Raw genomic sequence first — 13,467 nt, forward strand, 5'->3', positions numbered from 1 at the left:
AATGGTGCAGCTATAAAAAATCCACAAAAAAGATTAAAGACATTTTTTAAGATCAGTACCATTTTCAGCATTTTAGCTAAGCATTAGCTTAGCTTGTAAGCCTACAAAATGGAAAACATAGAAACAACTTGCTTTGCATTGTCTAAAGCTTTTTCTCTTACAGTTTTGTATGAATTAAACAAACAAGATGTAATTTGTTAATTTAGCTTGTTTTACCCTTCAAATAGTTTCTCATGTTTCTAATCTCCTCAACTAACTAAACAACTGCTGGTGTTAATTTATGGATCGTCCCTAACCCTCAGGAAGAAAGCAAATAACAGTAGTTGAAACAAACAGGTGAATGTGTATGTAATTTTTTTCTTTTTTAAAAAGATAAAAGTTTTTTTCATAACCTTAAAATGGGCCAATTTAAAAGGGATCAGAGAGTATGCAATATTTTTTCTGCAGAATTTCAGTGGAAACTTAAAGTTGTATCTTTTTTTCCTGTATCAATATTCCTTGATATTGTCTCAACAGGTTCACAATGGGACTGTATGTTGCCACATGTTGCACTCACTCTAAATAAAGTTTGTGGTTTTCTGCAAAAGCACACATCCTGTAATGTGTCAACAGCACTTTGAAAAACTGTTGAATAGCGTCACGCTGTGTGAGCACAGACAATGCTGTAGCCTTGTTTGTCTCATGCACAGTTCTGTAGGACAGACAGAGAGACTTGATCTTGGATAAACTTCATTACCATGACAAATGCAACAACAAGAAACCAAACAGAATCACCACCACCACCAGGTAGGTCTTGATTGAAGATAAATCATCTAAATGAGCTGTAACATGATCATTCTTTACGCATGGTTTGATGTGTAACTGTTTGATTGACTCACTTTAAATGGTCAAACATGCGCATTATTCATGATTAAGAATAAGACCATCAAATCAACGTGGACATTTGGCAGCAATCACATTTGATACTAAGTGCAAGAGCTGTGACTGCAGTAGCTAGAAGCTGATTGTTTCCTACACTGGATTTACTAAAATGTAGTGGTACATTTGTTCTAGTGACAGTGGAAGAGAGTTATGTGCAAGTCAGCAAACAAACCGCAGCATTAAGTACAGCTTATCTCAGTCTGTTGAGCTGGTGGTTACTGAAAGGACTAGTTAGGTTACATGGTATATTCATTAGATTGTACAGACATGGGAGAGGTCTCAGCCCAGGTTTTTTTTTTCTAGGGCAGAATTTATCAAGACAAATAAATGTGGCTCTGTGGTGACAGAAACCAGCACCCACCGAGAGGGTGGTGTGCTGTTTCCTGTTGAGCGTAGGAAGGGTTCCTCTGTTGACAACAAACATAACACTTTTACTATTAATATCTTTAAATCAGCAATTGATCAAATGTATCTTATTTGATCTTGCAGAACTTGTAGTGTTTTTCAGCTGACTGCAATTCTCTTCAGCTCTCCATGGTGCTTTTAGCACCATTTTAGCATTTTGGTTTTAATAACTGCCGATTTATCTTCTAATGCTGCTTAACTCACTAAGCATTTTTTTCAGCTGCTGCAGGCAGTCACAAGCCTCTACAAAAAGCCCACTGAACACTACTTGACCAGCATCAAACAGCAGACAGACAATGTTAGTGACATGTTAGGGAATATTTAGCAGCTAGAGCCTGATATTTCTCTCATATTTGGTAGTGGAGACCAGAACAGAGCTGAAAAGAGAGTTAATACTAGAACTAGATTGGAGAGTGGAGAAAAGAAATACAACTCTGCGTGAATGTTAATGCTGCTCTGTGTTTTAATAGACAAAAGGTTTGATAACATCAACAATATCTTAAGGCCATGATACACGAATGTGGTGTCTACAGCTAGTTCTACTGCCCCCCACAATGATTAATTCTTCTTTAAATAAATGATGTCTGTACCAAGCCAAAAGACAGACACCAAAATTGTGGGACTGATGTGTCAGACTAGCTCATGAGTGGACACTGAAGTGATTTTTAAAATGCAGGAATAAGAGGTTTGCACTTGAGTTTTGTTCCTTTTATTCATTTCACAAATTTTCAGGCACAATTAAATATCAAGTATCAGTTCTGTAGGGTAAGGCTAAGTGCACTTAAAGGCCAGCTTGTGTTTTATGCATCTCTGTCCCACTCAAAATATCTTCCTCGACATCTCACACACAGATTTTCATTCATGAACAGCTTCATAACTACCAACAGAACTATGTGTACTCTAATGCGATGCTACCATGGTTACAATGGGATATAAATATTCATTTCAGAAACTCTCGGATGAAACTGCGACTACATGAAGGCAGTTAGTAAAGCACACCCACATTTTCAAAGATACTAAATACATCCTGTCTTGCTAAATTCAGTTACAATTTGCATGAAATGTTGCACTATACCTCTAGAATTTTCAATTCAATGTTTTTATGCTGTAAAATATGAAGTGTTTTGATTCAATATTTCACTTTATTCAAGCAAAATATTGGCTCAGTGAAATGTTAGTTTAGTCTCTTGCTGTATACCGGACTGAAACCACGTCAAATGTTTTTTTCAGGTAGGAAACGCATGTATCCAACATGTTTTGCTGAGTTTGTACTCTTGCAACAAAAACCTCCTGCACTGTGCAATCGCGTAATTCACACATCCATGTATGAGAGCTTCTCAGTAAAACCACATCTTCTGCTGCAGACGACTGAGCAGATCCACTGAAGAAATGTAAATCTCTTGCGCAAGGGCCCCACCGCTGCAGCATCTTTCCGTGATTTGTTTGAACGCCTTGTTTTTCACTGCAGGGATTGAAACAGGAGCCTACACCTCTAACTGTTCGACTGTGGTCTTTTTAACAAACCTGATTTGACCCTCATGCAATTACCATCTTATCTAGCTATCCAAAATACAGTTTTCTAATACATCCAGTTGAACAAATCCCTTGATCCCCGCCTCACTCCAATTACAAAACAAGAGGTGGCTACTATTGCGGTGCATGTGACAAACTCAGGGAGCTATTGTCAAATTGCTTTATAAATATTTTATGCTGAATCAATGTATTATATGTATTATTGTTTCATACTTTCACCTGTAAGAGTAAATATTCCAGACTTGCCCTTATTTCATAAGTATTGTTTTTTTTTTTTTTTAAATATTTGTTTGGCAATGCGGTGTTGGAGCAACACATTTGGCAGTATTCATGTTGCCAGTGTTTCTGCAAACAACGGATATGTTGAAACTTTAAGTTGCTTTATGTTGCAACGTCACATTTCTTGGTGTTCAGTGTTCTTGGTTATGTTATTTAGGCTTAGGCACAAAAACCACTTAGTCAGGGTTAGGAAAACTTTTGCTTAAGATATCTGTTTTGGTTGCAACAGGAAGAGCTGATACAATTTCAGAGAAGAAGATGTCCACATTTTTTTTTGTTGTTGTTAAAACAGGTCTGGACAGCGTCTCTAACTGTTTAGATGATCCACGATGAATCCAATTATTTTTCTGTGTTTCTCTAGATGGGTTGTGTAAGGAACCTACACGTACAACCGTACTCGTGCTGTTGGGAGTTCTTGGTGCACTGCTGTTGCTCTCACTCTTTTGGAATATTTTTTGCTGTGTATTACGATGCCGCTCAGGTAATAACACATTTTTTACAAAATCCACTGAAACTAAATCAATTTCTGGCATCTGATGCTGAATGTATTATCCTTTATACTGCTACAGGAAAGGGGATATGTCCAAAAAGGAAAAGACAAAGGTATGTAGTCTGTATATTCACTGTTCAACGGAAAAGGCAAAACCATGACGTTCTCTCTGTAATGTTCTGCATTTTTAGAAAATTCTGACTCTTTGTTTATTTTAAGTAGGAGTCCAAGGCAGATGGAAGATAATCCTATTTATGGAAACATAAGCTACATGCAGACTGGTAAGTGCTCTGTACTGTACATGTGTATCTCTCTGAAGCTTCATCTGTGTCTCACAGTGTGTTGTTGTTTTCCACAGGCATGACTTCCCTCACTGAAACGGATCTTCCACACTCAAGGGATCAACCGAGGGTCAATTATGACTCACAGGTAGAGTCTTTACAAAGACTGCGGTCCACATCATTCTCTGCACCTTCACACACAACTCTAACTTTCACAGCAACAAAACTTAAAGCACAGAAAAAAAACAAACAGAAGCAGCAACATGAAAATGGTTCAGAAGAACAGGACAGTGTTGGACTAAACTGGAAAATGTTGATAAAATGCTCATTATATACCTGTCTTGTGCATATAATGTTGTGTGAAGACAATAAGTCATTTGTTTTGTGTTTTCATGCCCAGTCCAAAACTCAGGAGTGCTACGCCAACCTGTCCCTGAAGGCTCCCCGGCTGCAGTCTGGCCGCAGCTCTCCACAGATCCAGTACTCAGATGTGGTTCATTTAGAGGAGCCGACTGAGTCAGAGAAGGATGATGAAGGCAACACGGACGCCCTCTCCACCATGTCTGATCTGTATGCATCTGTGCAAACTCAGCGCGCCAAAACCGTCGACACTGCGGACGGTGGAGAGGGCTACGCCAACCATCTCTGAGGGAAGGTTGGCTGCGGATGCTGAGATCATCTTTGTGCAGCTTGAACCTGTAACCACAAGATGGCACTGTTTAATGTCTGTCATTATATCAAACTTCACAACCCTTCTGTGTAGTGATGCAGTGAAAGTCAAACCTCCAACAGATAACTGAATTGTTTCTACTGGAGAATGTTAAAAGCATTCCTGGCCTTGCTGATGTTGCTGTAAAAAAGCATTTAGTTGCAAACTTCCTATATATTCTTCTCTTGGTTCTGTATTAAATCACACTGGTATTAATGAATTGTGTTAAATAATTGTATCTTTACTGAAATGATAACCATGGATTATTAAAGCTCACCATGTTTAAGACACAATACTCTGCTTTGACTAGTTGCTTGTATTGGATATGTTTTTTTCAACCAAAATGTTAAATTTCAAGTTTCAACTTTTCTCATAATTCTTTCAAAGAGCTTCTTGTTAAACTCTGATTCATGAGAAATGTCCAACTTTTCACCTAAAATGATTCTAGTCAGTAATCATCTAACTCAATAAGCAAAAGTTTGGGAAGATTCCAAAAATACTTTGCAAGATGGATGGATGGATGTTTCATGACTGCATCAAAACGAATGCAAGGGGGCTTAAAATGTGAGGGGGCAAACCCGCTAGTTGCTTGCTTGGGACACATCCATCATCCAACTACACTCTCGTGAAGTTTTGTGGCTATATTTTACATTAGACTATAACTATCAGACTGACTACATCTGCCCAAGACAGGCAGACAGAACAACACCTGGCAAACTACATAAAATTGCTTTGCCATTAGTTCCCGCTAAAAAGTGTCTCCAGGACCTCACTGGACACACAGTGGTAGAATAAGAATAATGTTACTGTGGCTACTAAGTAAAAACAGTACAAGAAAAGTAAATCCCAAACTACAAAATGAAGATAAATGAATACAACTGCAAGGCAGCTGCCCATAATCAATATCTGCCTCCATCCATATCTTTTAATCCCTACTCATAAAGTCAGTGGTGTTATAAATGCCAGTCCCACCTTGCGTGAATCTTTCCAGAGATTTAATTAATGTCACATTAATGTTTAAACCTGAGAAATCACCAACACGATAATAAGGTGAGTTTTGTCATTTGTAAGTCTTGAAAAAAAACACCCAGACTGATAAAAGTAGTAAAGTTTGTTTACAGTAAGTTTCATGGGGTGCCTCAGTTGCTGATTTGATAGTGCGTGTGTGCGCCCAACGTACAGAAGCTGCGTCCTCGCTGCAGCAGCCCAGGACACAATTCCAGCCTGCGGCCCTTTGCTGCATGTAAACCCACCACCCCTCTCTGCCACAAATCACCTGTCCTGTCAAAAAAAGCCATGAGACAGCCACAAACAAAGAAAGTCTTTATCATTTATCAGTTTTGCACTTTGCATTTTACTGATTCTTACATAACGTTATTTATGATGGTCAATGATAAAACAGTTAAGGAAGCAATAATCAGTGTGGAAGACAATAAGCTTTCATAATGATTAATGGCTAGTTGCAGTACATCTGTGACATTGCCCTTGAAGAGAACGAGGTAGTTCATATGGTAAGGACTGACACACCGATGTCTTCTTCTAATCATTATTTCGATGACTGTACAGAGTTTTTGGAAAACTATAAAATTCAATAAAGAATCGATGCTGTAACTGTAAGATATAATAAGTAGGTATTCTGCTTATTATATCTGCATAAAAATGTGACTGGTGTACTGGAGGACACTGCAGTCCTCAGCAGCAGCCCGAGTTTGAATTCAGTCTGTTTTCCCTGCTGCAGGTATTGCCCATTTGTTTATTATGTCTTTCTTAGTTACATAAGTTCTTAATCTGAAACTATTTATGTACTTGCTGAAGATTTCATTGTAATTTTGAATACAATTTTAATATTTTCATAATGTCTTCGAACCTTCAAAAAGAAGATTATGCTTTCGCCTGTTTGTTAGTTTATATCTGTAAATTTGTTTGTTGGTTTGTCAGGGGGATTACACAAAAAACTACAGAAAGGATTTCCACAAAACTTGGATGGAGGATTGGTCTTGGCTTAGAATAGACCCCATTAACTTCAGAATCAGAATCAGAATCAGCTTTATTGGCCAAGTATATGAACACATACAAGGAATGTGACTCAGTTTTTTTCTTTGCTCATAACGCACATAGATGTAAACATGAACACAAACATAAACTTAACATAACATTCAACTAGAAAGAACAAGAACAACAAAGAACAGTAAGTTAAAGAATGGTATTAAAATGAATAAGTAGATAAAGTAAGTGAAAGAAAGAAAGAAAGTGTTCACAGGTCCGGTCTATTATAAATACATATTTAAGTATATACATTATATTATTTACAGTGAGGGGAACATGATGAGGCATTATATAGTGCATATACAATGCACTTTAGTCTGTAAATGTAAAGTCTGTGGGTGGATGATTTTGGAGTCGGGGGGTTTCTGACACTGGGTGACTGATCAAGTATTCATCAGTGTGACGGCCTGAGGGAGGAAACTGTTCTTGTGTCTGATTGTTTTGGCGTACATTGTTCTGTAGCGCCTGCCAGAGGAGAGAATTTCAAACAGATTGTGTCCAGGCTTTCATGGGTCTGCAGAGATGTTTCCTGCCCGTTTCCTGACTCTAGATAAGTTTAGGTCCTGGATGGTGGGCAGTCTAGCACCAATGATATTTTCTGCAGTCCTGATTGTCGGTTTCAGTCTGCTCCTGTCCTGTTTAGTGGCTGATCCAAACCAGACGATGATGGAGGTGCAGAGAACAGACTGGACTATTGCCATCTAGAACTGGATCAGCAACTCCTGGGGCAGTTTGAACTTCCTGAGCTGACGCAAGAAGTACATCCTCTGCTGGGCCTTTTTGATTATGGAGTCTACATTGGGTGCCCACTTAAAGTCCTAGGAAATGAAAGATCCCAGAAAACTGAAGGTTTCCTCAACAGACACAGTTATTTTGGTGCAGATCCCCATAAAGGGACACACCCAACATTTTTTTCTCACTTTCTTTAACATTGCCATTTAACAAGATTTTTTTTTTTAAATCAATTTCTTAGTGGATAATACAGTTTGAAAGGGGGGCTATTCAGCTTTTGCAGAGGTATGCAATGGTATACAGGAGTGCCACTGTAGTTTTAAAAGTATTTCTATGACTCTGGGAAGCACTTTGAATTGCCTTCAGTCTAATCAGTGCTATATGATTAAACTTGCTGTGCTTTGCCTTGAGTGTGATTTCAGATCTTTGTAGGCAACCACATAAAACAGCAGAGGTAACAATGGTACATCCTACTTTTACTGACCAGACAGTTTTTTATTGGAGGTAAAATTTCAAAGTTATCTTGACCCATGTAGTCTTAATTTCTTGATAACTCTGATAAAACTAATTGAGAAAAGTGTTATATTATATGTGCTATATCCTCTAGAAGATGGATAACATATTTTCCATGAAGAGGACGATCCAATCAACATCAAAGTATGTGTCAGCGCTCTGGAGTTAGCTGACACTTTAAAACTTTACACAGAATGCAGTTAACTGGAAACTGATTGGAACATTATTGATAAGGATTAGACGATTATATAAGACATGTTGTTGTCTCTATCTTTTAATAAAAACAACTGTGTAGTGATGGAGAAAAATCTTCAACCTTTGTAACTAATAACATGCGCTTCAGTACAAGTGATCACAGTCCTGGCTGCACAAACTAACACCTGTTATCTGTAACGTATCATCTTTCTGTTAAGGACACAATAAACTTTTTATTGACTCGAGTGTGTTGTATATTTTAATAAGCTACGGCTCGTGGTTGACCTTTTGTAACTTTGCCAATAATAGTAATAATAATAATTTAAAAGAGCTGACAAGACAGAGTGGACATGACACAGACACAGACAAGTTCACTCTTCCTTGATCCCCAGAAAAGTTGTAAGTAATGACAATAAGCAGATGTACACAGTTTGCTGAGAAAAATACATCTGCTTGATGTTTTACAATCAATTTTGTTTGGAAAAACTGGCCATATAGGCAGGACCAGCCATAAGGGAGGTAAAAGGCAAGCTGCTCGAGGTGGCTGTGGAAGCCAGCAAGATTCATGTTCCTCTTTATTAGAATATCATTTTTAACAAAAAATACTCGAGTCACAGCTCACAACAATAATAAAACATATGTATTATTGCTTATGTAGAATGTTGCCTGTTTCATAATGTTAATAAATAAATTAATTCAGTCATTTGTTGGTGGGTCTACATATATAAAGCCATTTTAGTAAATATAAAAAAAATGAATATGCATATTAAAGATATGTCCATAAATTAATCTTAAATTAAATAAATGGGGCAATGAATATCAAATAAATACAAATATATAAATTACTCACTACAGTTCAATAAATAAATAAATAATGTTTTTATTTCAAAATGAACATTTGTAAATTACAACTTAATAAAATAAATGTGGTATTACGAAATAAAAGTCCCCTGAAATAAATACAAGTTGTACTTTTAAAATAAAATCCTATTCATTCATTACTAAAGTGAACTAAAATGACTCATTTATACATCTGTATTGACATTTTTTCGTACATGTGTTACTCATGTTATTCATTACAACACATACTAATTAATCAATGCATTTATTTTGTTATTTTACAGTGATGTAAAATTTCATTCCATAGGCATGTAGGTGAAGGTGCGATGTAGTGCAAAATGTCACAAGAAAAGATAAATATTATTGATCTGACACTGGGGAATTTTCCTTGTATAATAGAAATAAATACAGGAAAAGAGTGATAATACTGAGAACATGAATTACTGTATCTGGAATGGTTCTGCAACAAGATTCAAGCACTCACATAGTATATGTACTCAGAATACTAGTTTCAAATAGTAGCTTATTCATTTTTACACATCAGAAATGTGTCCCTGTACTACTTGGAAATAGTAAATGGTTTTACGCTTCAAAGAGGAGATCCATAAGGCTGATTTGTTTCCAGTGCAAAGTGAATTAAACTTAACCATGATTATATATAGACATAATAAGAGACACCATTCACTCTTCATTTAATCCAAATGTCATATAGCTCACTATAGTCTTAAGTAAGATCTTATTCTTTAAGTCTAATTGAATAAAATAACCACTGGGGTTCATCGTTGTAATGCACTGACCTTCACCTTCCATTTAATTCTACAGACTGTAAAGCAGTTTTAGATTGTACATTGCACAGTGCTACAGGATCCTTGAGATTACCACATCAAAAACATTGTTATTCAATCATCATGTTTATATATATTCCTTATCTTTACGTGCTTCTCTATACTGTATATCCATTTCAGTTCTTTTTTTTCTTAGTCCAGCCCTGTAATTAAATATGCAACACACAGGCAGTGATCCATGTTGGATTTACATTAGAAACTTCTAATAGCCTTTTATATCACAAGGACAATGTTGAGCAATTAATTTAGGAGGCAGCAAGCAGGGAGGTTTCCATTAATTGTGTATGTAATATGAAAGAGAAAATTAAAATGAAGAGGACAGTGTTATTAAATCAATCCGTGTGAGCATGCCTTAAATATGTGTGCGGTAAAAAAAATAACTAAACATGTTTCAAATAATTTCAAAATAATTTATTTCAAATGTATAAAACACAACATAAGTGCCTCACACATCTTTCCTATTATCAATCAAACTCATAATTTACACATTTACTTGTTCACTGATTTTACATACAACATGTTTGGGACACAAAACATGTTTTGCTGAAAAACTCTTCAGCTCAAATCCCCAACACATTTTATTTCATGAACACAAAGCACAATACCCATAATACCCAATCTCATATCTGGTGTAAATCTGGTCTGACTCATATGTCTCTCTGTGACAGCTTAGACTTTTAAGTTTGTAGGGCTCATTTCTAGTTTTTCATCAGAGCTCATGGTGGTCTTGAGCTTTTCAGCACTGTCAAAGTCAGAGGGCATGTCAAAGAATACCTCATCATCGAAGCAGCCCTCATCAGATGGGGATTCCATGAAGGACAGATTCATGACAAAACCAGTGAGCAGCCCGCCGACTGCTGATACTGCAATGGTGGCGAAGATAGCTGCCACCTGGTAGAGCGCTTGTTCCTTTGCAGTGCGACCCAAGCCTGGCTTCAGCCCAGGAATCAGCTGCTGCAGTTCTAGGAGCTTTGGATCTCCCTCAGGTGGAGCACGATGGGAAAAGATCTGGTACATGCTGGGCCCGTAGGTTTCCTCAGTGGCTAGGAGGATGGCGCAGATCCCTGCTGTTGATGATATAAGGCCGGTGAGCCCGTGGAGGTTGTGAATACCACACTGGTCTTGGATCCTCAGGCGCTGGGCCATAAATGGGGTCAGGTACCTATAGCCAAAGAAACAGGCCGTACAGCCCATTATGCCCAGAACGTATGCACCTACAGGGGAAATCATCATGTCTACAGAAGCCCCAACAGTCACACCACCTGCCAGAGTCACATTCTGAATATCAGCCATCGTCAGCTTGCCTCTCTTATTGAAAATTGCAGAGAGTGCAAAGGCAGTGATGGTGGATGAGCTTAGGCCTATAAAAGTGTGGAGTATTGCTCTGTGTTGGTCGTCACCCTTTAAGGTCAGAGCAGAGTTGAATGAAGGCCAGAACACCCAGAGGAACAGGGTGCCCATTACAGAGAGGATGTCAGAATGATAGCTAGTGATCTCTTTAGCATGTCCCTTGTTCAGGCTTGGTCGGTACAGCACAAATGTCGCCCCTAGGCCAAAGTAGGCGGCAAACAGATGAATAAGAATACTGCCACCAGCATCGTTGATCCTAATGTATTTCAACACAGCCCACTCTGTCACAGCAAAGATAGGGACCTCCAGCAGAGCCATAACCAGGAGCTGAACAGGACCTGTCTTCCCAAGCACGGCTCCGAAAGAGATGAGCACCACGGCACAGGCGAACTCTGCATTCAGCAGGTTGATCACCCCCAGGTGGATTTTACCATCGTAGTAAAACTGGAAGAAACCTTGCATCAGGATGGCCCACTGGATCGCGAATGTAGCTGTGAGAAAGTTAAAGACCATCCCACTGAAGCCGTAGAATCGGAAGAAGGCCAGCAGGCAGCCGAAACCGACGAAGATCATCACCTGCACATCAGCAAAGTAGGGATAGTCTCGATACAGGGAGTTATCCATTGGGTTGGTCTCATTGTTCTGCATTTTAGCATTGGCATTGTCGTCGTAAGTTACAAAGACAGCATAAAGAGCTATCATGACAACCTCCAACACGAACACGAACGCCGGCAGGCGCACCCTCAAACTTGTAGACACATTCATGATGTACACAACTCGCAGTTTCTCCCCAGCTGCAGCAACATCCCTTTATACTGCTATTTTATCAGATAAGAGCAGCTAATAGCTGTGGGTAAAGAGCATGAACACTATAAATCAACTGGACTGGACTTTATGACTTTGTCCTTCCTAAGCTGCGCTAAACAGAAAAATTAAGCAGTAAACATGGAAATATGGTGCTCTCGATGAAATGAGCCTATAACTTTTCCAATTTTTCTGCAGTGTGTTCCAATATTAGTCTGAAGCTGAAAAAACAATCTAGAGATTTAAGACTGTGTCTATTTTTGCATTTGCTAGCTGGTGTTGGAGAAAATGGGGAGGGACGTGCAACAAATGTGTTTGCTGAGCTCCAGGTTATGGAATTTCCTTTTAGTTAATAGTAAATAAATAAATAAACGTGTGTGTGTATTGCCCATTTTATTTATTTTGCTATTTTTAATCTTTATTTTTGTATTTTTTTTTAAAGTATTTTTTTGGCCTTTATTGATAGTACAGCTGAAGAGAGTGAGAGGAAACAGGGCGAGAGATGGGGGGAGTGACACGCAGCAAAGGGGTGAGAATAGTGCAATAGAGTGGAATAAAGAATAGGCAAGAGCGTGTTTATATGATTAATCTGATACAGAGTAAGCCACTCGGAATAAGTGTGTTTTCAGGCGAGATTGGAAAGTGGAGACAGTGTGAGAAGTGCGAATGTCTGGTGGGAGAGAGTTCCAAAGGCTGGGGGCAGATCTGTTGAAAGCTCTTGACCCCATGGTGGTTAGGCTGGCAGATGGGGCGAAAAGCTGGATGGTATAGGAGGATCGGAGTGCGGGAGGGTGTGTGGATATGGATCAGTTCAGCGAGATATGATGGTGCCAGGTTATGAGGAGAATCTTGAGATCAGTGCGGGATTTGATAGGGAGCCAGTGGAGTTGCTGCAGGGCTGGAGTGATGTGTTCATTACAATCAATGTAATTGCAAGGCAAGCGTATTTGTAAAGACCCTTTCAAACATAGAGTTATTCAAAGTGCTTTACATGAGTCAAAGAAAGTGATATAAGGACTCTTTCTCACAGAAGACATGTTGTCATCTGACAGCAGGAACACCCCAGGTGTGAATGATAAAATCAATCAGGACTAAATTCATTTAAGCTCAGTTTCAGGGTCGTGTTATTGTGCATGCCAGCTCAGTTGAAACACCTGAACAGAATATAGCCATCATTTAGGCGATTCATACTAATACCAAACATCTTTGCTTTCCTAAAAAGTTAGAATGCTGGCTGTAGAGAAAATGCTGTCTGTACTAACATTACTCTAATAGGTTATGAGGTCGTAAAAGTAGTAGTAGTTTCAGTTTAGCCCAAAATAAACTAATTTCTGCTAACTCTGGTTCACGCTATGAGGGTTGTTGGCCAAACTTTCTAGATTTTATGAGTTGTTACGAGGTAGTCTTTTTTATAAAAATGTAGGCTACCTTGATGCACATCACGGCCTGGTTCACTTTCGCGTTTGCCCTCCGAAGCAGCGGAGGCAGCAGAGACTGAGTGCATAAAAAGAGACGAAGAAGAAA

At 38.5% G+C, this 13,467-nt stretch overlaps 2 protein-coding genes across 2 annotated transcripts; one reads left to right on the forward strand and one right to left on the reverse strand.

Annotated features, from left to right (window-relative positions):
- The first annotated feature begins 638 nt into the window (after positions 1 to 638).
- Positions 639 to 4,905, forward strand: LOC119021237 (signaling threshold-regulating transmembrane adapter 1-like). Its single transcript, XM_037101402.1, has 6 exons — positions 639 to 786; positions 3,500 to 3,619; positions 3,708 to 3,741; positions 3,851 to 3,909; positions 3,987 to 4,057; positions 4,310 to 4,905. The coding sequence occupies exons 1-6, from the start codon at positions 738 to 740 to the stop codon at positions 4,556 to 4,558; spliced, it is 582 nt and encodes a 193-aa protein (XP_036957297.1). The 5' UTR covers positions 639 to 737; the 3' UTR covers positions 4,559 to 4,905.
- A 5,280-nt stretch (positions 4,906 to 10,185) lies between these two features.
- On the reverse strand, positions 10,186 to 11,936 carry rh50 (Rh50-like protein). The gene has a single exon (XM_037101370.1). The coding sequence runs from the start codon at positions 11,902 to 11,904 to the stop codon at positions 10,459 to 10,461; it is 1,446 nt and encodes a 481-aa protein (XP_036957265.1). The 5' UTR covers positions 11,905 to 11,936; the 3' UTR covers positions 10,186 to 10,458.
- Positions 11,937 to 13,467: the final 1,531 nt, after the last annotated feature.

Source organism: Acanthopagrus latus, chromosome 6, assembly GCF_904848185.1.
Source record: "Acanthopagrus latus isolate v.2019 chromosome 6, fAcaLat1.1, whole genome shotgun sequence".
Taxonomy (NCBI): domain Eukaryota; kingdom Metazoa; phylum Chordata; class Actinopteri; order Spariformes; family Sparidae; genus Acanthopagrus; species Acanthopagrus latus.

Coding starts and splice junctions, on each gene's coding strand:
- LOC119021237 (XM_037101402.1), top strand. CDS start 738: ATGACAAATGCAACAACAAGAAACCAAACAGAATCACCACCACCACCA. Junction 3,742..3,850: donor CCAAAAAGGAAAAGACAAAG/GTATGTAGTCTG, acceptor TATTTTAAGTAG/GAGTCCAAGGCAGATGGAAG. Junction 3,910..3,986: donor CATAAGCTACATGCAGACTG/GTAAGTGCTCTG, acceptor TGTTTTCCACAG/GCATGACTTCCCTCACTGAA.
- rh50 (XM_037101370.1), bottom strand. CDS start 11,904: ATGAATGTGTCTACAAGTTTGAGGGTGCGCCTGCCGGCGTTCGTGTTC.